The following is a 27260-nucleotide window of genomic DNA, read 5'->3' as shown; positions in this document are numbered from 1 at the left end:
AACCCGGTAAGTGATGCCTTGGCAGCCTCAGGACGAGCTACCTTGAGTAATGATGTCCTGCCCTGGTGCTAACCCATCAGCAGAGACCAGGACCGTGAAAGAGCGCCCTTGAAAAACTGATGAATATTCTGCTGAAACACTCTGGTGAGACCTCCCCCTAAGATTCCTGCCTACAAGAGAGAGATAAAAACCCTCAAGACAAAGGACCCAGCACTCCCTCTCCCTCTGGAGAGCATGCCTGCACCTTCCCCTTCCCTCTCTTCTTCCCACTCTTCTTTCCCCAGAGGTATGCATCTCCTAAACGCTCAGGAACCCCAGGAGACTTGCAACCAGGGGAGCAATGGGTAGCAGCAGCCTGTCCCGGGCTAACCCCCTAAACCTGTCTGCAAGGTCCCCTTTTCTCTGACTTCCCAGTGAGCCAAAGCAGCCCAGCCTAGGCTATCCTGTTGCTGCTTCTCTGCTAAGCCCTTCTTTGTTTCACTGGCCCAGCTTTAATAAAGGTACCCTCATAGTCACCTGGACTAATGTTGTGAAATCTTTTCAGCACCAAGTCAAGACCCCACACACTACCAGCTAGCTCTAGGCAGATCCGCTTAGGGCCAGGTCTGATCACATGGGATAAATTATTTCCAATACTAGAAGACAGAGAGCCCCTTAAACCGCTCCATTAAATTCCACAATCATTTAGTAAGTACTTTTTCTATGCCAGTTTCTGTGTTTGGCACTGCAGATACACAAGATTCTATCTGCTCTTTGCCAACCATACTGGGGTAATCCAAGTGTTAAGTAAATCTACGGTACTTCTGTTTGGTAATTTCTGTTCCTAGTAGTAAGCTTCAAGTTACATTGACTGTTTGACTAAGCTTCCAATTACAGGGATGAGCACAATCCCCCCTGCGGCTGTCTAAAGAAGTGCCCATTTCTTTGCTGGTACCGATGACTAATTCCCCACTGCAAGGACTATGTTTCTGTGTTTTCCTGTCACTTGACTGGTAAACTGCCTACTATTCAACTTCGTGTAAAGGTGCTCACCTGTATATTAAGACAGATATTGCTATGGTAGCACTTACATTGTATTTATCTCCCACTCACCGGGACTGGCTGATGCTGCTTTAGATTTGTCCTAGGCCCTGGTGCAGCCAAAGTCGTTTTTTCCTGGGGACACCTAAGCCCCAGGGTTTCCTAGGGGCCAAGTGGGAGTGGCATGAGGTGTGGACTTGGCCATAGCCAGGGCCCCCTTCGTTTCAGGTCCTCTGACGGGCACGCAGCCCTAGGATGGTTTAAAAGGGCCATGGTGGCCGAGACGAACACACCTCCGCGCCGAGGTCCAGTGCCACTCCACCAAAGCAGCTGTCGCAGGTGGCACCTGAGTCTAACCAATCGGAAAGGGCGTTACACTGAAGGCGGCTCCGGCATCCAATCGGAGGACGGGACTCAGACTCCATCGCCCGCTGCGCCAACTGCTCAAAACCTGTTCCGCTGTCGCGCCCCGGACGGACAGCGGCCCGCACTGCGCAGCACCCCCCGCAGCGCGGATTCCCGGCGGTGGGGGCGGCTCCCCGCGGCGGTGGTGGTGGTGGGGGGTCGCACCTGCACCGGCGCCTCGGGAAGAGCTGCGCCTCGCCCCTGGCCCTGCGCGTCTCCTTCGCCCCCAGGACCCTCGAGCGCCGGTTCCGCGCGCTGGGGAGAAGCGGCCGCGGCGGCAGGTGAGTGAGGCCTCGCGCGCACGGGTTCTGGGGGGCAGTGCCCCCCCTGCCAGTCCACCAGGGGATGTGAAAGTAGGGGTGGTGCGAAACGCCCTCTCTCACCCCCCCACCCCCAACATCCTGGGACGCCGGCGGGGACGTCCGCGAAGGGACCGGCGGCACCGACACAACTGGCGGAGGCGGAGGCGGAGGCGGAGGGCGGCGTGGGCCGGCGATTAGCGGGTGGGTTTGGGGTGGGCAGGGCTGCGGGGTGAAGGGCGAGAGAGGGACGTTGGCCGGAGGCCAGTGGAGGGGCCGAGGTGGGCGAAGGTGACACCGAGGGGAGACGGGCCGGCGGGGTGGGCATTTGGTTAGGAAGAAACGCATCGGCAGGCATCTGTCCGAATAGTAGATTCGAGTGTACGGTACTGATACAATCCAATTTGAAAGCGAATTTCCTGCCAAAGCAGCCGAGGAAGAGAAGGACGAAGTGCTTTGTGTAGGCCGGGCACTGTTTGTGAGGCCCTTGACAAACACTTCCTTTCCGGGCGCCGCAAACCTGCGAGGTGGTGGCGTTCCCTTGTACGGGGCGGAGGTCGGCCCGGCGAGGCAGGTGCCCGGGATCGGGCCGCTGGTGGCGGGCGGGTGCGTGTCCACACCAGGGCTGACCCCAGACGGGTTTTGCAGAACCACCGGCGGTCTGGTGGACCTCTAAGCCTGAAGTCTGGCCAAGTACTGTAGGAAGTCACCTGCTCTTTTTAATATTATGATTTTTCTTCCCTTTTTCCAGGCCATTTAAGGAAATGCATTTAATATAAATAAACTATCTCCACCCTTTAGATTAGCTACAAAATGTTTGGGAGAAATTTTGATGAAAACACATGGAGTCCATGGAGGGGTATTTTATTCTGTAGAAAGTAATAGAAGTGTAGCTGTTTTGAAGATACTTGCTAGACAATTTTGTGTGCGTGGGAAAATTGGAGAATGATTTAGAATCCTAAAAAAAGACTGAGAAAGCCTTTTACTGAGTACTTAATGTTTTTTTTTCCCGTAGAATATGAAGATAATAATAATAACCTAAAGGAAACCACCTATGTTTTCTGTGTGCATAGACAATAATTCTATTTTAAAGCTGTATAAGAGTTCCATTACAAATACTTGTGAAGTGCTTAGAATAAAGTTTTCATATTATGAAGTGGTAGCATGTTAATGGTGACAAATATCTTTCACCATATCCTGTAACTGTTATACTCTCCCACCTTCACCTGGGCTAAGAATGTCAGTGAGAATTGCCCATCCAGGTAAGAAAGTCATCCCAGGTGAGGTAGAATGTGCTTTGTCCTCTCCATTGAAGAAAACTACCTACTACTTCCGGTTGCTGTGGGGGATATGAGTCTGCTTTCTTTTCCCTGCATCATTATTATTGTTATTATTGCTTTGAAAAATTACAGAATGTCTCCCAATGTTTTCTAATATAACTGATTTCCATACATTGAAAACTACTTGAGATCTCAATGATGTTTTATAGTTTAACGCTCCTTGTTATGATGAACCAGTATTTGGAAGGCATAGATACAGGTGCTGCTAATGAAAGATGATCTGGCAGGAAAAGTTCCGTTAATCGTTTGGAGATTGTTACTAGACTTGTTAACTTGCTGTTACTAGTCTCATAACTTCGTTGAGGACATGAAATTCGTAAGAGCACACTAATTGCTTTCTGAGCTTGGGCCACCACTGACCTTCAACCTCATCACATGTAAAAAGGGATTTAGACTAAATTATTTTTAGTTATTTTATAGTTTCACAGTAATACCATCTGCCTGTCATAATGCACTTTTTTTTCCCCAACATAACAGCTTTGTAACTAGAATGGATAAAAGGAAACTAAATTTGAGGGTCTGTTCCGTAGTACTTTATGTATCCCCATTTTACACATAAGGAAATTGAAGCTAGGAGGAGTTAGATCTGCCCAAGGTTGTCCATCTACTAAGAATGAGCTCAAATTCTGGGATTCTTGTGGTTTCCATGCTGTCTGTGCTTCTAATCCTGGGGACAAGGACTGGGACACTTGGATCCTAGCAATGTATTAAGGGATTACTGACCTCAGGATAAACAGCTCAGGCATCCTGAGCATCCTTTTTACTCAAGATTTGGGGAAGACAGAGTTTGATTCTTATGTATTTTGTGTGAGAGAGAGGCTTATATTGTTTTGTTTTTGTGGTTGTTTTTTTCCCATATGAGAAGTGGTGTAAAATATTTTCCCATTAAAACACCCAAGTCTGTATTAAGAAATACACACTTCACATAATTTTTGAGGTAAAATGAGATGAGACTTCAAAGATGTTTCCTGTTTTGTAGCAGGGCATTTTCAGATGCTTTTAAGATGACAATTTCATTTTCCTCCTCTCTCTCTCTCTCTCTCTCTCTCTCTCTCTCTCTCTCATACTATCCAATTCATTCATTTATAGTGTAAAATATTAGAGTTGCACAACATCACCACAGTTAATTTGAGAACATTTTTATCACCCCAAAAAGAAACCTTATACCCATTAGCATTTCTCCCCAACCCTTTGTTCAAGGAAAACTACTAATATACTTCCCTTTTCTGTAGTTTTGCCTAGCCTAGGCTTGTTAAATAAAAAGAATGATACAATAAGTGATCTTTTGTGACTGCCTTCTTCCACTTAGCATAATGTTTCAAGGTTTTTCCAAGTTGTAGCATATATTAGTACTTCATTACTTTTGATTGCCAAATAATATTCATTGTGTTATATACCACATTTTATTTATCACTTGATGGACGTTTGAATTGTTTCTACCTCTTGGCTCTTAGGAATAATGCTGTAGTGAGTATTTGTGTACAAGTTTTACTGTGGACATAATGTTTTAATTTCTCTTGCTCATGTGCATAGTAGTAGAATTACTGGATCCTGTGGTAACTTTATTTGAAGAACTACCAAAATGTAAAATGTTTTCTAAGTGGTTGTTGCACCATTTTATATTCTTGCTAGCAGTGTATAAAAAGGTCCCAATTTTTCTGTATTCTTCCCAACATTTGTTATTTTCTGTCTTTTTGATTACTGTATTCATCATAGTGGGTGTGAAGTGGTTTCTCATTGTGGTTTTGATTTCCATTTCACTGATGACTGATGTTGAACATCTTTTCATGTGCTTATTTGCCATCTGTATATCTATGGATAATAGTTTTTTAGGGTTCTTCCCTCATTTTTAATTGAATTATTTGACTTTTATTATTGAGTTGTTATAGTTTTTTACATATTCTATATATACACTGAGTGGCCAGATTATTATGATCTCTGAATGCATAATAATCTGGTCACTCAGAGTATATCCTATATAATAAAAGGCTAATATACAAATTGTCCCCTCCACCAGGAGTTCAACCAGCAGGCAGGCCAGCCAACCACCCATGTCCCCTCCCCCTGGCCAGGCTGGCCGGACCCCACCCATGCATGAATTCATGCACCAGGCCTATATATATACACACACACACACACACACACACACACACACACTGAGTGGCCAGATTATTATGGGTTCAGAGATCATAATAATCTCGCCACTCAGTATATATAATACATCTATTTTATATATTCCTTATCAGACATATGATTTGCAAATATTTTCTCTCATTCTGTGGATTCCCATTCTTTATGGTATCCTTTGAAACATTAAAGTATTTAATTACAATTTCAAGGAAGTCAAATTCTATTTTTGTAACTCATGCTTTTGGTGCTATATCTAAGAAGACATCGCTTAACCTAAGGTCATAAAGATTTATTCCTGTATTTTCTTCTAAGATTTTATATATATATAGTTTTAGCTTATAATATTGGTTATTGACTAAGCATACATGAATCAGGAGGCTTTGGCTAGAAATAAATGATAAAGATTTATTCAAAGGTATTACACAGCTAGGTAAATATCCAGAGTGTTCTGAAAAAAGGAAGAGAAGCTGAGAGTTTTTATAGTAAAAAGTACCTTCTTGAGAAGAATCAGTCTTGCATTCTGAGTCTTTAGATTGGTCCAAGTTGTAATCCTCTAGATAACCGATGATCTGAATAACGGATGTCAGGTGGTCTGGACAGGTGAACATTCTTTCCTTCATCAGGGGTAATCAGAGGATTAGTGGAGGTTTGATGTCTATTGATGCAGAACTGGAATATTCAAAAGTTTAAATTTCCAGGCTAGTTAAAATAAGAATGGAATCTTTTCCTCAGATATCAACCTACTTGATTTTAGTAATTTAGCAGCTTTACTATAGTGAATCCATTTTATTTATTCACTCTAATCCTCATGGTCTATGATCCAGTTTGAGTTACTTTTTTGTATGGTATGAGGTGAGGGGTCTAAATTCATCCTTTTACATGTGGATATCTAGTTGTCCCAGCACCATTAGTTGAATTTTCTTGGAACCCCTCTGCTCTTATAAGTAACTCTGTTGGAAAAGTTTTATGCATACTGTGATATTCCACTTGTAGTAATTCCTTGAAGAGCTTGGTTTTATATACAATACTTTTGTGGTGCATGGATCTCAAGCATAGAAGTACAAAAAATTTTGGTGTTGCCTGCAATGTTCATTCAAGCTTGTCTTTGTTCTTTCAAGGTGACAAGTTGATTCATTGTCCTGATTATTTATGCCCCTATTTTCATTATTGTGTATTTAAAAAGTATAACATTCTTGTCTCTTGATAAACAGCATGTACATTTTTGTGTTTAGACTTAGTTATATTTTATATTTATTGAATGATTTTTTTTGGTAATAACCTGTAAGAGAGTTTGGGCAGAACTACACATATAGGGAGTAACTTTAGGATGTTTTTGGAAGTATAGACTGTTACTGAAGAGCTGTTATAAGTCACCTGCAGGTCACCTAGATAAATGATTATTGTCTTTTCATGTCTTTGTAATACATTTCAGACAGATTGTGACAGTGAAGTATGGTAAATGGAAATTAAGGTTGGCAATTATTTCTTTAACTGTTTTCTAGTGATTTGCATGTAGGTTGGGCTTGGATAATGGAGGGGCTTAAATGCCAGGCTGAGGTGTTGGGACTTTTTGTATAGCAGTGGATACTGTGAACATTTTTTTTTTTTTTTAATTAGGGGATTATCATGAACAGAGCTATGCCCAGAAAAATTAAGTTGGGGGCAGATATTGGGTGAGAAAGGGGAAGGTGACTGAGGTGGGAAGGTGATTGAGATAGGAAGGTCAGTTAAGAGACAGAGTATTTTTGTCAGGAAATATTGAGGACTTTAAGAAGTAGGGCAGCAGTGGAGATGGAAAAGAATGGATAGCTGTTAAAAATGAAGGCTCCTGGCCTCTACTGTAGACCAACTGAATCAGAATTTTCTAGATATGGAGAGTAGACAGTTGAACTTTTTTTTAAATCCTCACCCGAGGATATGTTTTTATTGATTTTAGAGAGAGAGGAAGGGAGAGGGAGGGAGAAACATTGATGTGATTGCCTCCCATACCTGCTCCTAAGGTGACACTTAAACCAACTGAGCCACACAGGGCTGGACAGCTGAGCTTTTAACAAGGTCCACTCAGTGATTCATATGTCTACTATACTGTAGGGATTTTCAACTAGTGTGCCACAAGAATTTTAAAAACATGCAGTACCTGACTATTCAGTCAGGGGCATGGACCTCTTTTCCTTTAGATTTTCAAATAAAAAAATGACAACAGCCAACACAACAATAACCATCTGGTGTGAATGAATCAAAATTATATCTTTTTTAAAATTAGATTGGCCAAAATATAATATTTTTTGGTGTGCTGTTGGATTTTAGTAATTAGTTTATGTGTCCCATGATATGAAAAAGGTTGAAAATTGCTGCTGTAATAGATAATATGAGAATAGAGTTGACTAGGCTGGCAACTGATGGTATACTCAGGACATCTTTATGTGATGGCGAGAATGGTAAAGCTCTTTTAAGATATTAGGGAACTTAGGAAAGGGGGAAGATTTGGAGGTGCAGAGAATGTGTTCAGTTTGACATACTAGATCAGATTGGACTTGGCAGCAGAATACTTTGTGCAGTGGGATTGGTTGGGAAAGTAGAATGGTTACTCAGGGCAAAAGCCAGGGCAGTAGATAAACAATCTTTAAAAAATACATTTGTGCCTGGCCATTGTTGCTCAATGGTTGAGTGTCAACCTATGAACCAGGAGGTCAAAATTCGATTCCCAGTGAGGGCACATACCCAGGGTGCAGGCTTAATCCCCAGTGTGGGGCGTGCAAGAGATAGCCGATCAATGATTCTCTCTCATCATTGATATTTCTATCTCTTTTCCTCTCTGAAGTCAATAAAATTAAATAGATTTGTGAGTATCTTTACAATATTAGGCCACTTATTTGCTGTTTTAGTCTATTGTTAGTGGAAACATATTTTGGTATAGGGAAGTAGCTGTACTCAGAGAAAACAGGGAATCTGCTCAGTCCAAGCTTTCATGGAGACCTGAAATAAGTTCTGAGGTTCTGGAACCTAGGCAGCAGCCTGCATGATATTGTTGTCTGAACCCAGTTATGACTGACTGAGGGAAGAGATGCATTACACTAGGTCAGGGGCACCAAATACTGAATAATAAGAGAAGTACTGCTGTCTAGAGCCTTGACAGCTGAAATTGCTGACGTGTGACTGGAGCTACATCTGTGCAAAGTATGTGTCTTGTACTTAGAATTGTTACTCATTTCTTTGGAAAGGTGGTTTTTGTTATTGTGTACTGGTTTTGGTTTCTTGGATGGACCAGCAGCAGCAGAGGACCCATGCACCACACTGAGGAGGCAGCCCATCTCAGGTTAAAATGTGGGAGATTTTCCAGATGCAAAGATCCTCAAAAAAGATTCTGTGCCTTTGATCTTCAAAATCTTAAGTCCCTGGTTTTTGGAGGGTCACAGCTTCAATTAGTAAGTATTTGAATGACGACATATGCCGGAAGCCAATTCCAGCATGTCATAATTGCAAGAGTTTCATCAAAAGGTTGATGGAACTTGGGGACTCAACAAAAACTGAGTCATGTATGTTATCGCCTGTTGGAATGGCTAAAGGCATTTCCCCCAAACCTGAATAGGATGATTGTTTGCTGCCAGACAGCTCAGGGCATCTTAATCTACATGTTATTGCCTCCTACTGGCCAAACACCTGAACAGCCGTAGGCTATTCCCCAATCTGACAATGCTTCTGTACAGAAACCCTACCCTTTGAAGTGTATATCTCCACCTTGCCTTAGGACAATTTGTGTTAATAAAAAGCAAGGGGTCCTGAGACAAGGAGAACCTGGTTTCTTCAGCCAGGCTCCTCTGACCCCCAATGCCTTTCAAAATTATCTTTCGTCTCTGGATTCTTACTTCAGTTACACACAGCCTTTCTTCAGATTGCGGAACCCTTCTTAATGCTGGAACAAGAACCCTGGCATACATACACATACCATCTAGTATGAAATATGTTTGAAAGAAAAAAGTCTCTGACCTCAAGTAATTGCAGTCTAGTTGGGAGAAAGAACAACACAATAAATGACTTGTGAACTTAATCATCATGTTAGTTAACTGGCTGCTGTGTATGCCTGGACTCCTAGGTGCATGTCCCCCTGGCCATACCACAAGTCTTATTCTGGCATGATGAATTCATTCACCTCACTCTGACCACAACCCCACATCCTTACAATTCTCACTGAAAGTTACTTTTAAAACACCAGTTCTTTGACTTCATCAGAACCTCAAGTCTAAAAACCTCTCTGTTTGCATCTACATTAGTTTCAGTTTAGATGCTGCATCTCAAATATCAGCCATTCTTTAGATGATATTAACTTCAGCTTCCATCATCATACTTTAGTTTCAAGCCCAGGTATGTACAGCTGTATGTTTTGTTCATGCCTGAGCCAGGAAATTGCTAGAGAAAGCCAATTAACCGTGTCACTCTAAAACTTCATGGGATCTGCTGTCAACATTGACCACAAATCCTGCTGTTTCCTTGTACTCTCACCCATCCTCCACATCTGCCATTTCTCTGTGTTCCTCAAACCTCTGGCCCTTTTCCCACCCTACTCCCTCTGAATAAATGACCCTACCTCTTATAACTCAGAGAATGCAGCTTCCTTCACCTCTAGCCCTCCAACCTGTTAGCTCACTCCTTTGCTCCTTCTCTCTTATTATGATGGAAGGGGTGCCCTGACCATCTATAGTGAAGCACTCTACCTAAATCACAGATCCTTTTATTTTAGGGCCCAAAGAAGATAGAGTCTAAAGGCAGGAAGATTTATTAGGGGAAAGCTCTTTTTGTCATTCGTGGATTATTAAAAATGAGTGAAAAATCAGAGAGAGCTCTGAACCTGAGGTTTTAGGTTGAATACTTATGCCTTTGACAGTAAAAGGGAAGACTAAGAGGGATGTGGTGATGAAATTCATTTCAACAGCTGTTGAATTTGTTCAGAAGTTACCGTCGCCTGCAAGTCCCTATAGGCCTTGTCGGCCTGTCACCCTTATGTGCATATTGTAAAGGCTCAGATTGAGGTGGGGTCTTTCTCTCAAATAGTATTTATTTCTTACTCTTCTATTGTATGCCAGTATTTTTTCAATAAGAACTGATGGTGAGCCAATATGGTGGAATTTCTACCACCTATTCCTGTAGGACTAGTCATTAAATGGAACGGTAATCTCCCTCTCTGGAGCCTCAGAAAATTGGGCACTATTTCTGCTTTGTGAAAAGGGATACATTTTGTTTCTTCATCTGTTGTTATTAAGCTTTTAGAATAATTTCTAAACTTCTAATTGCAGACAAGCAAGGTAGCCAAACACGAGTATTATATAGAGTATAAAAATGGCCCATTTCCCTTTCAGAGCATGCATGCTGGGACAGGACATATATAAAAGGAAACTGGACAAGTAAAGGCAATTTTTAGTTTTTCCAATTTTAACTTTATTCAGTTGCCTTTCAGTGAATGGCATTATTTAATTTTTAAGTTGACAGAGGTAAATCTGGTATATAAAAAGTTTAAATGTTGGTTCTCTTCTCCTGGTGGTTAAACTTTTGAAACCTAATCCAAGTCAAATAGCTCTACTGCTAATGCATTGTGTTTTTATATTTTAGGAACCCTGATTGCTCTCCTTCAACACATTCAATATGAAGTTACTAGTAATACTTTTATTTTCTGGACTTATAACTGCTTGTAGAGGTAACTCTTCCTATAGTTTGCCACCGAAGTTACTACTGGTGTCCTTTGATGGCTTCAGAGCTGACTATCTACAGAACTATGAATTTCCTCATCTCCAGAATTTTATCAAAGAAGGCGTCTTAGTGGAGCACGTTAAAAATGTTTTCATCACAAAGACATTTCCAAACCACTATAGTATTGTGACAGGCTTGTATGAAGAAAGCCATGGCATTGTAGCTAATTCCATGTATGATGTAATCACCAAGAAATATTTTTCTGACTTTAATGACAGGGATCCTTTTTGGTGGAATGAGGCAGTACCTATTTGGGTAACCAATGAGCTTCAGGAAAACAGATCAAGTGCTGCTGCTATGTGGCCTGGCACCGATATACCCATTCACAATACCACGCCTTCCTATTTTATGAATTATAGTTCCTCAGTATCATTTGAGGAGAGACTAAATAATATTACCATGTGGCTGAGCAATTCGAACCCACCAGTTACTTTTGCAGCGCTCTATTGGGAAGAACCAGATGCAAGTGGACATAAATATGGACCCGAAGATAAAGAAAATATGCGCAGAGTGTTGAAAGAAATAGATGACCTTATTGGTGACTTAGTCCACAAACTCAAGATATTAGGATTGTGGGAAAATCTTAATGTGATCATTACAAGCGATCATGGGATGACCCAGTGTTCTAAGGAAAGACTGATAAACTTGGATATCTGCCTCAATCATTCAGACTACACTCTTATAGATTTGACCCCAGTTGCGGCAATACTTCCCAAAATAAGTAAGTAAATTTTAGCCAAGGGATATTTGAATGGGGCAATGGATTGAGGGTTTTGTAAGAGAATAAAGGTCTGGCTTTAGTAGTTAAGAACCATCTATTTTTACACTTACTCAGAGTGGGATTATATGTTTTCCCCTACTTTACAAATTTTAAAACAAAACTATTAGCTTAAGATTTATGTTCAGAATTATCATTTCTTTGCTTCTGGGTATATTTTGTAATTCACACAAATGGAAAAAGGAAATTTTTACCCTTGAAAACATCTGGAATATTTGGGTGAGATATACCTTTTGTTTACTGATAGAGTTAGTGATGAGTAGTAATATGTAATTAGTTAATATTTAGTAATATGTAATTAGTTAATATTTACTGAGGAAGCTAGATGTGAAACTTGTCCCCTTTGTATAAAAAGTCTACTAGGAATAATAACAAAATGAAAAAAGAGCTCTGTGAATGCTTTGAAAAAAGTGTATGTGTGTGTGTGTGTGTCCCAACACTGTCACATGATTATTCTCTCTCTCTTTTTTTTTGAGAATTAAATAGATGATATTGTTAAGGATTTTTTTCCAGTTATTCTGGTTAGAAGTATTTTTTCCTTATCAATCAACCATGACTTTTTCCTTTACTGTTTCCTTTTTCTTCAGATAAAACAGAGGTTTATAACAAACTAAAAAACTGTAGCTCTCACATGAATGTTTATCTCAAAGAAGACATTCCTGCCAGGTTTCATTACCAACATAATGATCGGATTCAGCCTATTATTTTGGTTGCTGATGAAGGCTGGACAATTGTGCTAAATAATTCATCACTAAAATGTAAGTATTTAGGGTATTTCTCTTGTGTCCTAGGGATAAATCATAAATTGACATTGTTCTTTTAACAGAATACTTTCACTTAGAGATGTTGACACAGTGTAATTAGTTCAATTTCAACTACATCATTGTGAGTTCTTCATTTAATTCTCAGATTTTTATTTGATAGCATGTCACAATAACCACAATTTCACCCTTGCATTAGAAGGTTGGGTGACCATAAGGGTGAAGGTATAGTTTTACTTTCTTACCAAAACTGCAGTTACTCTCAGTAACTTTCAAGATAGGTTCTCATTTGTAGAAAGTGAAAGAGAAATAATGAAACAAAGAAATAAAAGAAGCAAAATACTGTAAACAGGAAGAGATTAGCTAGTTCAAATTTCTCATTTTTTTATGTTAAAAAAATTTGTCCAGCCCTGGCTGGTGTGGCTCAGTGGATAGAGTGTTGGCCTGTGAACTCCAGGGTCCTGGGTTTGATTTTGGTCAAAGGCACATGCCCAGATTTCGGGCCAGATCCCCAGTAGGGGGTACGTAGGAGGCAGCCAATCAATGATTCTCTCTCATCATTGATGTTTCTATCTCTCCCTTCCTCTCCTTTCCTCTCTGATAATCAATAAAAATATATTAAAAAAATATTTTTGTCCAAGTAACCCTATGTCTTTTCCCAATGATGAAATCATTTACCTGAATGCTACAACAGTTTAAAACATTGGACAAGAACCAGAAAGTAAACAAACAAAAATGCACTGGGTAAACAAAACATGTATCGAAATCCCTCTTAAAAAACAGATGATGTATAGGGGAGAGTTACAGGTCTTCCTGGAAACAAACTTCTTTATCCAGATGCTAAATTCAATTTGAATACTTTAAAAAAAATACATGATTTTGTAGTCAATAGCAGGGGTCAGGAAACTTTCTGTAAATGGCCAGATAGTAAATATGTATTTTAGGCTTTGTGGGCCAGCTGGTCTGAACTGTTCAACTCTTGCCATAGACAATATCTGTAAATTGAGATGCGGTGTTCCACTGAAATGTTGTTTACAAAAGCAAGTGGAGAGCTGAATTTGGCAAGGTGCTGTTGTTTGCAGTCCCTGATCTAAAGCAATTCAGAAACATCAGGCAAGAATAAAACCAGGGTCAATGGAACCAGATACTATTTACCAGAGGCCAGTTGCACAAAATTCGTGCAAGAGTAGGCCTTCCTTCCCCCGGCTGCTGCCACCGGCTTCCCTCTGGCACCAGGCAGGAATCTGGGACCCGGGCTTCCCTCCAGCCGCTGGCAGGCACCAGGGACTTGGGCTTCTCTTGCAGCCCGGGCTTCGTCCAGAAGGTTTTCCAGAAGGATGGTCCAGTCTAATTAGCATATTATGCTTTTATTATTAGATATTTGTCATATACCTACTGTTAAAAACTTGGAAAATACAGAAATGTTTAGAAAAGAGAACAAAAAGTATCTATAATCCCTCAATATAGAGGTACAGAAAAATGTTAATTGTGGGAGTTTTTTGCCTTTCTAATATTTTTCCTATTACACATACTTGCATATTTTTACATTAATGAAATAATAATATCTTTTTATGTATAGTGTTGTATTCCACTTTTTATTATATTGGTCATAGGCATTTTTATTTTGAAATATTTTAAACATACAATTAAAGAATAATAAAACACTGGTATACTCATCACTTTGACCCTGCACTTCATGTGAAAGTGGAAGCTTATTAAATGCAAGTGATGTACATTAAAAGGCAGTATTTGTTGCCGTAGCTGGTTTGGCTCAATGGATAGAGCGTCAACCTGCAGACTAAAGGGTCTCAGGTTCGATTGTGGTCAAGGGCACATGCCCAGCTTGTGGGCTTAATCCCCAGTAGCGGGCATGCTGGAGGCAGCCTATCAATGATTCTCTCTCATCATTGATGTTTCTATCTCTCTCTCCCTCCTTCTCTGAAATCAATAAAAATGTAATTAAAAATATATAAAAATAAAAGGCAATGTTTGTTCAAATAAAGCTAAAATTTGAGAATCTGGTATGGGACTTTGGTTAGAGACCATCACATTTTTCTTTGAGTTAGACTTTCACTGGCATTATAAGTTGGAATCCTCTGGGTAGACTTCACATTCAGTACAAGAATCCCATCTGTGACATTTGCAGTTACCTGGCCCTTCAGGTTGAGGTGTTCATTAACTGTCAATGAATGAGTAGTATCCTATATAATAAAAGCCTAATATGCTAAGTGTCCAATCTTTCGTTAGACCATTCAACCAGTCACTATGATGCGCACTGACCACTAGGGGGCAGACGCTCTGACCAGTAGGTTAGCTTGCTGCTGGGGTCCAGCCGATCGGGACTGGGCAAGACGGGCCGGACATTCCCTGGAGCCCTCCTGTGGTCCCTCCCCAGCCGGCCAACCTCCCACGGTCCCTCCTCAGCTGGCCGGCCCCAATTGGGACTGGGCTAGATGGGCCAGACACACTCTGGAGCCCTCCCGCGGTCCCTCCCCACCCTGATCATGTACTGGTGGGGTCCCTCAGCCTGGCCTGTTCCCTCTCGCAATCCGAGACCCCTCAGGGGATGTCGGAGAGCCGATTTCGGCCTGATCTCTGCAGGCCAGGCCAAGGAACCCCACCAGTGCACGAATCCATGCACTGGGCCTCTAGTATTGTATAACCCTATTTCTTATCACAGGAGCAATTGACATAGGTAAGTCTGCACGTTCACTTCTTCACCATTCAATGGTTTTAACTCACTCTTCCACAGTTACTCAGGACTTTCAGCCAGACCACTTTTTCTCACTGGTGCTATTTACAGTGGGCTTTCGCAAACAGTGCTAGAAAGTAACAGGTAAAATAGGTGGGGCTAGGGCTGAAAAATAAGTACATAAGATTGAGAAGTCATTTTAAAGCCACCATGATTGATTGAAAAAGAGATGTGTGTATGAAAAAGGGAACATGGCTGAGTTGAAGAAAATTGGAAATTTTATTTCTGGCCCCTGTCTGGTTCAACAGATCAGAATTCTAGTGGGATGGGAATTATACTGGCAAGACTCTAGTATTAATTACATGCAAAGCAAGTTATTTTCTAATAGAAAGATTATTTACTAACATTATTTTTGTTCTTTTTCAGTAGGTGACCATGGTTATGATAATTCCTTGTCTAGTATGCATCCATTTCTGGCTGCCCACGGTCCTGCATTTCACAAAGACTACAAACAATGCACAATTGACAGTGTGGATATTTATCCAATGATGTGCCACATCCTGGGATTAAAACCACATCCCAATAATGGAACCTTTGGTCATATTCAGTGTTTGTTAGTTGACCAGTGGTGCATTAGACTCCCAGAAGCCATTGGAATTGTTTTTGGTGTACTCTTGATCTTAACCATTCTGACGTGCCTCTTCATAATCATGCAGAATAGACTGTCTGCACCGCAGCCATTTTCCCGACTTCAGTTACAAGAAGATGATGATGATCCTTTAATTGACTAATATGTGCTGGAGTTTATACAAAGTGTCTTTGCTTAGTCACAAAACCAAGGATACACCCAAATGTGTTATAACTATGAAAAAGTATACTTTGAAAGACAAAGAATTTATACCAAGCATGCTAAAATTGTGTTTTACTTTTCTTTGTGTTTTCTTTTGGTGCATTAGCTAATACCAAAAACAAAAACACCCTGAACATAGTAAAAATTGCTGGTAGATTATTAGTTAACACTATTTCTCTAACTAGAAACATTTTTTAAGAAAAATACTGCCTATGCCTTTCTTTGTGCAATGAAAATTTGACACATATTTAGATGAAAATATAACAAAATTTAGTAGGCATACTTTTCTAATAAATTTTTATATTTGTAAATGAAACAACAGAATCTTTATGTAACTAGTGGAATTTGTGCATCAGGGAGGAAAGGTTTCCTATATTTTTATATTGACCTTTAATGGAGTTTGTATCCCAAGTAAACTCTTGAGTTAGGAAATTCTCTGTGATAGTTATACAAAATCAATTAACCAGGCAGAAAAGATCAAGCATATAAAGATATTATTTTAAGAAAAGTTATTATAAAAAACTATCCAAGACAATGTGGTACAAAGCCTCTGTCTTCACCATTGTGTCTTTGTTAAGACCCTTAAGCTGTTGAAATCTCAGAAGTTTTCTTTTGAAGATTATTGCTAATAAGAAATTAAGAAAATAGAGAAAAGTGGATTTCTCTGTGCTTAATGGCTTTGTGTAAGTTATTTGTGTGTGTGCACAAGTGTGTTAGCATGTATGGGTGTGCAGACTGTATGCAACTTATGGAAGGAGATCAGAGATTGACTTGACCATAGGTAGGCTTCCACATTCCCATAGAACCCAGCTCTTAGTAAAGGTTATATTTGCATTCATATTTGTTTACCTTCTAACTCACAAGTTCAAATCATAATTTTAAAAATGCATTCATTTTGTTACCATTTTTAACCTACTCATGTTGATGATTATAACTAGAAGTATCAAAGAGCTATAGAACAATTTATGACCTGATTACAAATCTGGTTTTGATGAGTCAGAATGAGAAAAAGATATTTTTATGTTAACCTTTGGGAGTTGGATGCCTTACTCTTTAGGCAACAAAAGTTATATTTAAAGTGGAATTTAGTATCTGTTGCTGTTTTACATTATTCTTACATTAAATGACAGAATAAGCTCTCAACAATGCCTAACGTTTCCTAACTTGAGTGCTAGGTGGAACCTTCTAATAATCAAAATTAATATGAAGAAACAGAGTTGTGACAGACTAGATTATATCTATTAGAGGAAAACTTGGGTTCAGGAACCATTCATTGGAAGTTGAGGCAAGCAATTGATATTAATAGTGTGATCTTTAAAGTTTTGACAATACAAATAAAAGTAGGCACCCAGTTTGAAGTTACAGAAATGATTTACAGTAAATATGCAGCCCAGTTAAATGTTGATTATCTGTGATGGTTAAGAGCAATGGTGCTGATCATCAAGTGTTTAATTCACCCTGTCTGGTCTCTGCTGGTTTCCTAATCTTGGTATTTAGTGCCTATTGTATCTGGGGTTCTTGAGAAGCATTTCCACATCCTGCATAAATAGGTGACACTGATAGTAATCGTAAGTTGACTGTATTAACAACATAATACATAAATGAAATAAAGCCAATAGGGCTAATTTTGCTTTTTGACACATTTTATTTCTGAAGTTTTTCCTCACATAAAAGTTATCTTAAAGGTAATAGTTGATTTGAATGAAATAATACAAAATTTTCTACTTCAATTGCCATTAAAAAATAACAAAGAATAGAACAGTCACATTTAAAGCCCTGGACATTTTAAAAATAGTAGGAGGGTATTTTATACTATTTGAGTATTCTTTGCTCCTTGGAATGGTGTGAGTTTTAGTGACTGCATTAGCTTGATTGGTGGTATGAGTTTCAGTGAACTATACGTGGCATCCAACCTGTGAGTAGATTTTATATAGGATGGAATAGGAAGGGATGCTGTCCATGTCTTAACCCCTGAACAAAAGACATTTACCTATTTGTCTTGTCTCTCAGTCTCAAAATATTGACTTTAATTGAAATTGTAAATTTTTATATATATGTTCATGAATAGAATTTATTTAATCAAAGAGGTGTTTATGTATTATTATATTGAACTCTGTGTTAATTCATTTGTATTTATAAAACTATCGCTGTTAAAGCTAATGATCCTCCAATACACTGAAAAAATCTTTTAGTAAAGCTAGGCTTTTACAGTAAGGTTTTGATGTATTTTGTTATATAATTGACAAATATACCTTGCTGTTTTCTGGGTGATAGAAAGTATTTGGCTGTTTATGACATTTAACTGTTTATGACAATACTCAAAGGTAATAGGATAATTTTTAATAGGTGTTTGTTTTTTAATTCAGTGAATGAATTCAGAATAAGTGCATTAACTTATAACAGGGACAGTTCTGCTGTCATTAACATGCAGGTTCTCTGGTCCATGCTCTGTACTATAGGCTTTGTGTTATTGTTCCATTAAGCTTGGTCTAAGAAGTTAAAGATAAATGTTTGGAACATTAAAGGATTAAAAATGCCTTTGTATTATTCTTGGGTTCCTGTCTTTCTAGCCTGTATCTGGTAAGCTTTAAGGGTGAATGCATTTAATTTCTTTTATTTGGAGGGTTTTACTTCATTGTGAATACGTAAAGCTGCAAATGAAGGACAAAGATGAGATGAAAAGTGTCTATTTATTGTCAATTCTTAAAATAGTGTGTAAATAAAATGACATAGTGTGCTTTAAAAATTTTGTAATATAGTGCCTTAAGTTGAAGTAAAATGTATTTTGATTTATTGTTTGAATCTATAGTCAATGACTCTGATTTTAAAATGTATCTGAATAAAATCTACCAAAACATTTTTACTGTATTACTAAGTGTAGAATTCAACCTCATTGATGGTTTTTTTTTTAATTTGTCACCATGCACAATATACATATTGTAACAGATTTTGATATAATTCAGTAATACTGCATAAGTCCACATAAGCATTCATTACAGATTTTTTTAAACCAAAGATTAAGTGTATAACATTTAAAACAGTGTATAAATATATAATCCCACATAAGGACATTATTGGAAAGAAAGATAAACTTTGCAGAGCTTTCGGACTATCATTTATTGGATTCTAGTAGAAAAGGAGGAAGTTTGAAAAAGCTGATTAGAAAACACTAGGAGTAAGGGGATTATAGTATTTAAACTTTATTTTGCACATAGCCATAAGTAGTTAATGTCTAAATGAGTATAGATTCAATAAAGTTTTCTCTAGTAGTTACTCATTTTCTACTTGGATATTCTGTAAACACGGCTAGCTAGGAACTGTGGGAAAAAGAATAAAATGTACTTCCTTTACTCTGGAAGAGTTCAGTAACATTTCAAAAGTGGTAAAAATAAATTACTTAGGTCCACTCATGGTTTCACTCTTGGATCCAGAACCATTTTCCAGGTCATGTCCTTCCTGAACTATAGATGCCATATTCACACCTTTTCCCCAACCCCCAGCTTTCTTGGTGCCTGTGCGTGGGTATCAGTTTGGTCCCAAACATACACAATTTGCTTCCGAGAATATGTGAGAATCCAGATGAGCCTGTTGGTTCCGGGAGTCCTGTCACATATGCAAACACTGAACATATAATGTGTGTGTAGGTAGTTGTTAGTGTTGAAACTGCTAGGTCCTGCGACTCATGTCTCATGGTCAAAATTACCTGGCAAGGGCAGAATCTTACCCAAAGAACAAACCTTCCCTTTCCACATATCTTCTACCTCCTTGACCTCTAAAATCTGATCTCCATCATCAATAAGCTAAATTTAGTGGCTCATCCACTGACAGCTCTATAATGATGGTTAACAGATATACTGTATGTCTCCAGTTCAGATCTCCCTCCTGTGTTAAATCTGTGAACTGCCATTGACCCAATCAGCATTCTTTTCATATCTACCATGATTGACTTCACTTTCATAGACAGAGCTGGTGGAAAGGACCAATAGAAATTAATGTAAAAATAACTCTAGACAACTCCACAGTACAAATACACATTTTAATAAAAGGGTTCCTATAGGTCAGACCCAGACCCAGTGGTACTGATTTATATAGTGTTTGAATTGTCCACTGAGGAGAGTGAATTTTTTTACACAATATATCTGTGAAGGCTTTTTTATTTTATTTTTTTATTAAAGGCATGCAGGAGTGTTGTTTCTAGTGAAATGGCTCAGTATGTAATTCAAACCAATCCTCTTGCTGGGGATTAGAACTCTGGAAAAAATATAAAAGATTGTGCTATGGCAGTGAGGAATTACCAAAAAAGTGAAGAATCAAGAGGCCAAGATTTAGAAAAAGGGAGAAATCTGTAAAAGTGAGCTCCTTAATAGAATCTGAATTCTGGAAGAGGCAGCTGATTTGCTGCAAAGCTAGTCAAAAAAGGGGGGTTTAGAGGAGTAGAAGGAGAGAAAACAATCTGAAAAAGACCAAGATAAGTAGAACACTTACAAATCATAACAGCTTACTTTACACTATTTGGCACAAATAACTTGAAAATACAGATGAAATGGATAATTTCCTAGGAAAAATATTTAACAGAAATGATTCCAGTAGAGAAAGAAAACTAAAATCAATTTTTGTATTAAAGATTGAGAAAATATCAGGCCCATAAGATAATAAAAATCTTTTTCAGTGCCTTTTAGGTTTGATTATCATTACAGTTGCCTAATAAAACTGGTGTTCTAGAAAAAGGAATACATAAGATTTTGAGGTGAGTATAACATTGATAAACCTGATAATAGCACCCAAGAAAGGAAATTACAGACCAATCTCAAAGGTGGGGGGGGGGGGGCGGGAAGAAAGCAAAATGGAATATCAAATCCAACTACATCAATAGCTAAATTTAAATACCCAGCATTCCAATTAAATGGCAGAGATTGTCCAATGGGATAAAAAAGCACGATCCAGTTACATGTAGTCTACAAGAGATACACTTTAAATACAAAATTGCAAATTGAAAGCAAAAGGATAAATAGTTATATACCATGCAAACTGTCAGAAAGCTGGATTACCTATATTAATATTATCAGACAAAGTAATCTTCAAGGCAATAATTTCCAGAGATAGAGAGGGACATTTCTAATCCTACCTAATAAAAAGGTAATATGCAAATTGACCGTATCATCAACACACCCACCAGCCAATCAGAGCAAGTATGCAAATTAACCCAACCAAGATGGCTACAGCCACAGAGAGCAAGGTTTCCCAGGCTACAGAGCAAGCCAAGCTTTCCTCGAGCTGTTGCAGGCCTAAGCCTCCACTCAAGCTACAAAGTTTCAATTATAGAAGGTAAACAAATTCAAACAGAAATGGTAGCAGAACGGAGCTTGAGAGAGCAAGCCAGGGTTGCCGGCGGCAACAGGGGAAGCAAAGCTTTCCGCACACCCTGTCCGGGCCCAGCCTCTGTTTAAGGCTACAAAGTTTCAATTGTAGAAGGAAAATAAATTCCAGATACCTGGGCCTCCGCTTGGGTTGCCAGGGGGCGTGGTTGGCCTGCAAACCACCACAGGCCCCTTGCTCAGGCTGCTCCACACCCCAAGGGAACCCCCTCCCTGATCCAGGACATCCTTCAGGGCAAACCAGCTGGCCCCCACCCCTGCCCCAGGCCTCTATCCTAGCTCATGAAAGAGTAATGTGCAGATTGATCATCACTCCAACACACAATACGGTTTCCCCCATGTGGTCAAAGATCCTGCCCCCATGTGGACACAAGATGGCCACCACAAGATGGCCAGCAGGAGAGGGCAGTTGGGAGGCACCTGGCCTGCAAGGGAGGGCAGTTGAGAGGGACCAGGCCTGCAAGGGAGGGCAGTTGAGAGGGACCACGCTTGCAAGGGAGGGCCGTTGGAGGTGATCAACCCTGCAGGAGAGGGCAGTTAGGGGTGACCAGGCTGGCAGAGGAGGGAAGTTGGGGGCAAACAGGCTGGCAGGGGAGCAGTTAAGCATCAACCAGGCTGGCAGTGGAGTGGTTAGGGGTGATCAGGCTGGCAGGCAGAAGCGGTTAGGGGCAACCAGGAAGGCAGGCAGGCAAGCAGTTGGGAGCCAGCAGTCCTGGATTGTGAGAGGGATGTCCAACTGCCCGTTTAGGATTGGGCCTAAACGGGCAGTCAGACAACCCTCCAGGGGTCCCAGATTGGAGAGGGTACAGGCTGGGCTGAGGGACAACCCCCCTCCGTGCACGAATTTCGTGCACCGGGCTTCTAGTGTACTAATATATTAGATAACAATTGTAAATGTTCACACTTTAAAAAAGCTTAAAAGTTCAGGAATCAAAAAGTGATGGAATTAAGGAAAGGAAGGTAATTTATAAACATAGCTGAAGATTTTAACACTCCTCTCTTAAGTAATTGATATAACAACCAGTCCAAGAAAAAAACAAACCAGCAAGGATATAGAAGACCTGAGTGATGGTATCAACCACATTGACTTAAATGACACTTAGAGAAGATTATAGCTCCAAACTGCAGAAGACTTATTCTTTTCAAGTGCAGATGGAATTATCACCAAAATAGATTATATGAAGGACCATAAAACAAGTTTCAGTAACTAATCTCAAAAAACTGCAATCTTATAAAGTATGTTTTCTGACAATGGAATTAAATTATATTCCATAACAATAAGTTAAGAAAAATCTTAAATATTTAGAAGTTAATATACTTTTAAATAGAAATAAATGAGAGAATATATTGAACTGAATTAAAATGATAACATACCAAAGTCTGTAGTCCAAAGCTAAAGCAGTACTTAGGGGGAAATTTATAGCCTTGATTGCCTGTTTTGGAGAGGAAGGAAGGTTAAAAATAAAGGTCGTAAGCTTTCTCTTTAGGAAGCTAGTGAAAAGATGTAGAAAGTCCAAAGTGAGTGGAAGAAGAAAAAAAGAATGAAATAGAAAAGCAAAATAAAATTAATAAAGCCAATTTTGTTTTTAAAAGTATTAATAAATTGGCCCTGGCTGGTTTGGCTCAATGGATAGAGCGTCGGCCTGTGGACTGAAGGGTCCTGGGTTCGATTCCGGCCAAGGGCACATGCCTGGGTTGCGGGCTTGTTCCCCAGTAGGGGGCGTGCAGGAGGCAGCCAATTGATTCTCTCTCATCATTGATATTTCTGTCTCTCCCTCTTCCTTCCTCTCTAAAATCAATAAAATATATATTAAAAAAAAGTATTAATAAATTGATAAGCCCCTAAAAAAAGTGACCAAGAACAAAAAAGGAGCTAGCACAAATGAGCAATATCAGTAATACAAGAGGGGCCATCACTATTGACCTGTATATATAAAAAACATTTAAGGGAATATTATGCCAATAAATATGACAATTTGGATAAAATGGCAAATTTCTCAAAAAAATACAATTTATCAAAATGATACAAAATCAAATGGCTAATTTTAATAGTCATATCTATCACAAAAATTAATTTGTTATACCATCCCCATAAAGAAAACTCCAACTCCAGGTGGTTTTACTGATTAGTTCTACCACATTTAAGGAATGCTTTTCATAAACTTTTACAGAAAACAGAGAAAAAAGAAACACATCCTAACTGGTTTAATGAGGCTAGTGTAACACCATTACCAAAATCTGACAAAAAAATATAAAAAAAGAAACATAGGCAACCCCTATGAACAAAAATTCCTTAATGAAATATTATCTAATTAAATTCAGCAGTATTTCAAAAGACACATGAACAAATGGAATTTATCCCAGGAATGTACTTTGATATTTGAAAATCAATCAATGCTATTTACATTAATAGGGAAAAGGAAAACATGGTGTGTTAATAAATATGGAAAAAGCATTTGGCAAAATTTGCCAGCTGTTTATTATTCAAAACAAAAAAACTCAAAAAATTTGGAATAGAAGGGAACTTAAAGCTGATAATTAACACACACATATACATTTATAATATATATATATATATTGCCACATATGTAATGTCACATCTATTTGCTACAAATCTACAGCAATATCATACTGAATTATAATATTTAAATAGCATAAACCCACACCTAATGGACTGAATGATGAAATAGCAAATGTTTTTTTCTCCAAAATCAGGAACAAGCCAAGGCTGTCCACTCCAAACACTCCTATTTAATATTGCACTGGAGGTGCTAGCAAGCGCAGTAAGACAAGAAAAAGAAATAACATAACTGAAAAATAATGAAACTGTTATATCTACAGATGACACAATTGCATATGTAGAAAACGCAAAGGAATCAGATAAACTAGAAGTGAGCTTAACAAAATTGACAAAATTGCTGCATATAAGGTCAGTCAATGTGTAAAAATCAAGTGTATTTATCTATATATCAGAAAACAAAAAAATGAAAACTTAAATCTGGTATCACTTATATTGGTATCATCAAGCATGAACTCTCTAAGAAGAAGTCAAAACACATGCAGAATTTTTGCACAGGAAATTATAGCAATGAGAAGAATTAAGAAAGACAAAAAACAAAAACAAACAAACAAAAAAACAAAAACACAAAACAAACAAACAAACCCAGAAAGCTATATCAGGTTTATAGTTTGGAAGATTCAATATTGTAAAGATGGCAATTCTCAAATTTGTCACTGCATCTAAGCATTTCGGGCAGGGTTTTATTTCTTATGGAATTGTATAAGCTGACTCAAAATTTTGTACAAACATAAAGGGTCAAGACAATCTTGAGTAAAAATAAATGATAGGACTCACTCTATGTGATGTCAAAAACTATCATAAAGTTATAACAATTAAAACTATGGTATTGATACAAGGATAGACAAATAGATGAGCAGAATAGATGACCTTTGTTAAAATGAAGAATCCATACATATGTGAATGTATTAGACATCTCTTGTATACCACCTCAGATCTACTCAACTCACCCTTTACTCCAGTTTCATCTTGACTTAGACCAACTTCCCACAGATATAACCTAACAATGCTTAGCCTTTCTTCTGGGCCCAGACACTATGGCATTGGGTGCCTACGAGATCGCATTTGGCACTTGTGCATGAACTACTCTGATATACTTGGAGTTATAACCATGAACCACTCAGCAAGTGGGGTTGGAGGCCAATGGGTAAATGCTTTGCTTTCCTCTCCCATTCCCCACGCAGTCAATTCTGAGGTACATTTCCTATGGTTCCTATGAAGGCCCTGTGGGATTGGGCACTCATACCAGTGGCCAGTTCTCTAACTTACACTTGTATAGGCTTTCTCTTCATTTCTCCTTTCACTCCCTGTCCCTCTCTCGTTTCTTGGGATGGTGTCACAAATAAATTGTCGACATAAGCCTTTGTCTCAGACTCTGCTAATGGGAAAAACCCAGGTTAAACAGTGGATTCATATAATATATCCAACAAAAAAATGTATACATACATTCACCAAAAAACGGGAAAAAATGCTCATAGCAGCAGTACTCATAGTAATATCAAATTAGAAATGGCCCAAATATCCAAAAACAATACATAAATTGTGTTGTATATTCATGTAATTTCATGAAGCAATGAAAATAAACTACTGCTACACACAAAACATGGATGATTCTCGTAAAATCTTGAGTGGAAAAAAGCCAAACAAAAATGAATATATATTGTATGATTCCACTTAGGTAAAATTTAAAAATAGGGGAAAGTATTCTATTGTGTTCCGACTCAGGATAGTGTTACCTCAGGCAGAGGGAGAAGGTAGATTGGGTCCTAAGAGGGTCTCTCTGGAGTGCTAGTCATTTTCCACCTTCTATTTCTTTTCTATAATGAAGTTACATGAATTTGTTCACTTACTAATAATTGGCAACATTTATTATTTACTTATACATTTTGAGTTTTACTTCAATAAAAAGTTAAATAGCAATACATATTACATAGAAACAGAGCACGAACCTCAGACAAATAAAAACTTTCAATGTGTAAAAAAATTAAAAGGACCAAGGCTTACAAGATGAAGTATCTCAAATGGTATAACAAAAAGAAGAGTTGGTGCCCAGTTGGTGTGGGTCAGTGGTTGAGCGTCAACCTATGAACCAGGAGGTCACTGTTTGGTTCCAGTGGAGGGCACATGCCAGGGTTGTGGGCTCGATCCCCAGTAGGGGGCATGCAGGAGGCATCCAATCAATGATTCTCTCTCATCATTGATATTTCTATTTCTCTCTCCCTCTCCCTTCCTCTCTGAAATCAATAGAAATATATTTATTTTTAAAAAAAGACAGCTGATGGAGGATGTTGAGCAAAAATGGTGGGGTGAAGGCACTTCATCCCTCTGACCTGTTAAAGAATCGAATTTACAATTAGTTAACTAGTCTAAACTTCATTTCTACTCATTTTTGTTAACTGCATATAAAGTATGGCCATGAAGACATGCAGGTAAAACCAAAAACAAAAAAGCTATCAAAGGACGATGATGACTAGATTTTTCACAGCAAACTATAATTTTATTTTCCTTCAAGTAAACTCCTGCTGATATTTTACAGGACAGTAAGTATCTGTAAATAAAAGAAACAATAATCAAATCTTCCATCAGAATTTTAGTAATTTCATCCAAGTTACAGAATTTACTTTCTTCTTACTACTAAGGTTAACAGCACTTTCTAAAGTGAATTTAATGGTACTGATTTAATGTACAGGTAGCACTTGAGTAGTAATGCTTTTAAACAGACCAATTTCTTTCAGTTGTTATATTGGCATCTCAGTAATGCAGGTAAGTTCATAGCTACAATGCAAAGCGAGCCATCGTGACCTGTCTCGTTTCTAAGATCTTTAATCTGGAGTTTAGACGTCTTGAGTTTGTTACCTACCATTTAACTTCTTAGCTTTTAAATCTATGGTACATTTCCAGTGATTCCATTCTATCCTATTAAGAGGTTCTATGAAATGAGAATGAGGTGCTAACATTTTTTATTGGCATTGAGAAATAATTCTCCCACCTCATTTTAGGAAGCACTTAAATTCAATTGTATTTTTAACTCTGCCACTTTTGTTCTCTACATCTAATTTATCCTTTCTTTCTGAAATACATTTCCCATTTTTCCTATTTAGCCAGTTGGTGTATATTTACACATAAATCACAATATTTTCTAGGGCCCATACATTTTACCTAATAGAGTTTAGGCTAATTCTGCATCTTCAAATATTCACATCTAAAAGATGCTTGTGCTCTGTTACTATAGGTTACCAGGAATAAAACAAACATTGTTTTATCTAATTTGATTTTAATGTAATTAACGA

The 27260-nt window shown here is 38.6% G+C and overlaps 1 protein-coding gene across 1 annotated transcript; it reads left to right on the top strand.

The window, feature by feature from the left end:
• Window positions 1–1465: 1465 nt before the first annotated feature.
• On the top strand, window positions 1466–18874 carry ENPP4 (ectonucleotide pyrophosphatase/phosphodiesterase 4). Its single transcript, XM_079779742.1, has 4 exons — window positions 1466–1706; window positions 10799–11657; window positions 12302–12472; window positions 15594–18874. Exons 2-4 carry the CDS (start codon window positions 10832–10834, stop codon window positions 15956–15958), a joined length of 1362 nt encoding a protein of 453 aa, XP_079635868.1. The 5' UTR covers window positions 1466–1706; window positions 10799–10831; the 3' UTR covers window positions 15959–18874.
• The last annotated feature ends 8386 nt before the right edge of the window (window positions 18875–27260 follow it).

This window comes from Cnephaeus nilssonii (genome assembly GCF_951640355.1).
Source record: "Cnephaeus nilssonii genome assembly, chromosome: 9".
Taxonomy (NCBI): domain Eukaryota; kingdom Metazoa; phylum Chordata; class Mammalia; order Chiroptera; family Vespertilionidae; genus Cnephaeus; species Cnephaeus nilssonii.
The sequence above is the reverse complement of the archived record's forward strand: the minus strand, read 5'-3'. Positions and strand labels throughout refer to the sequence as shown.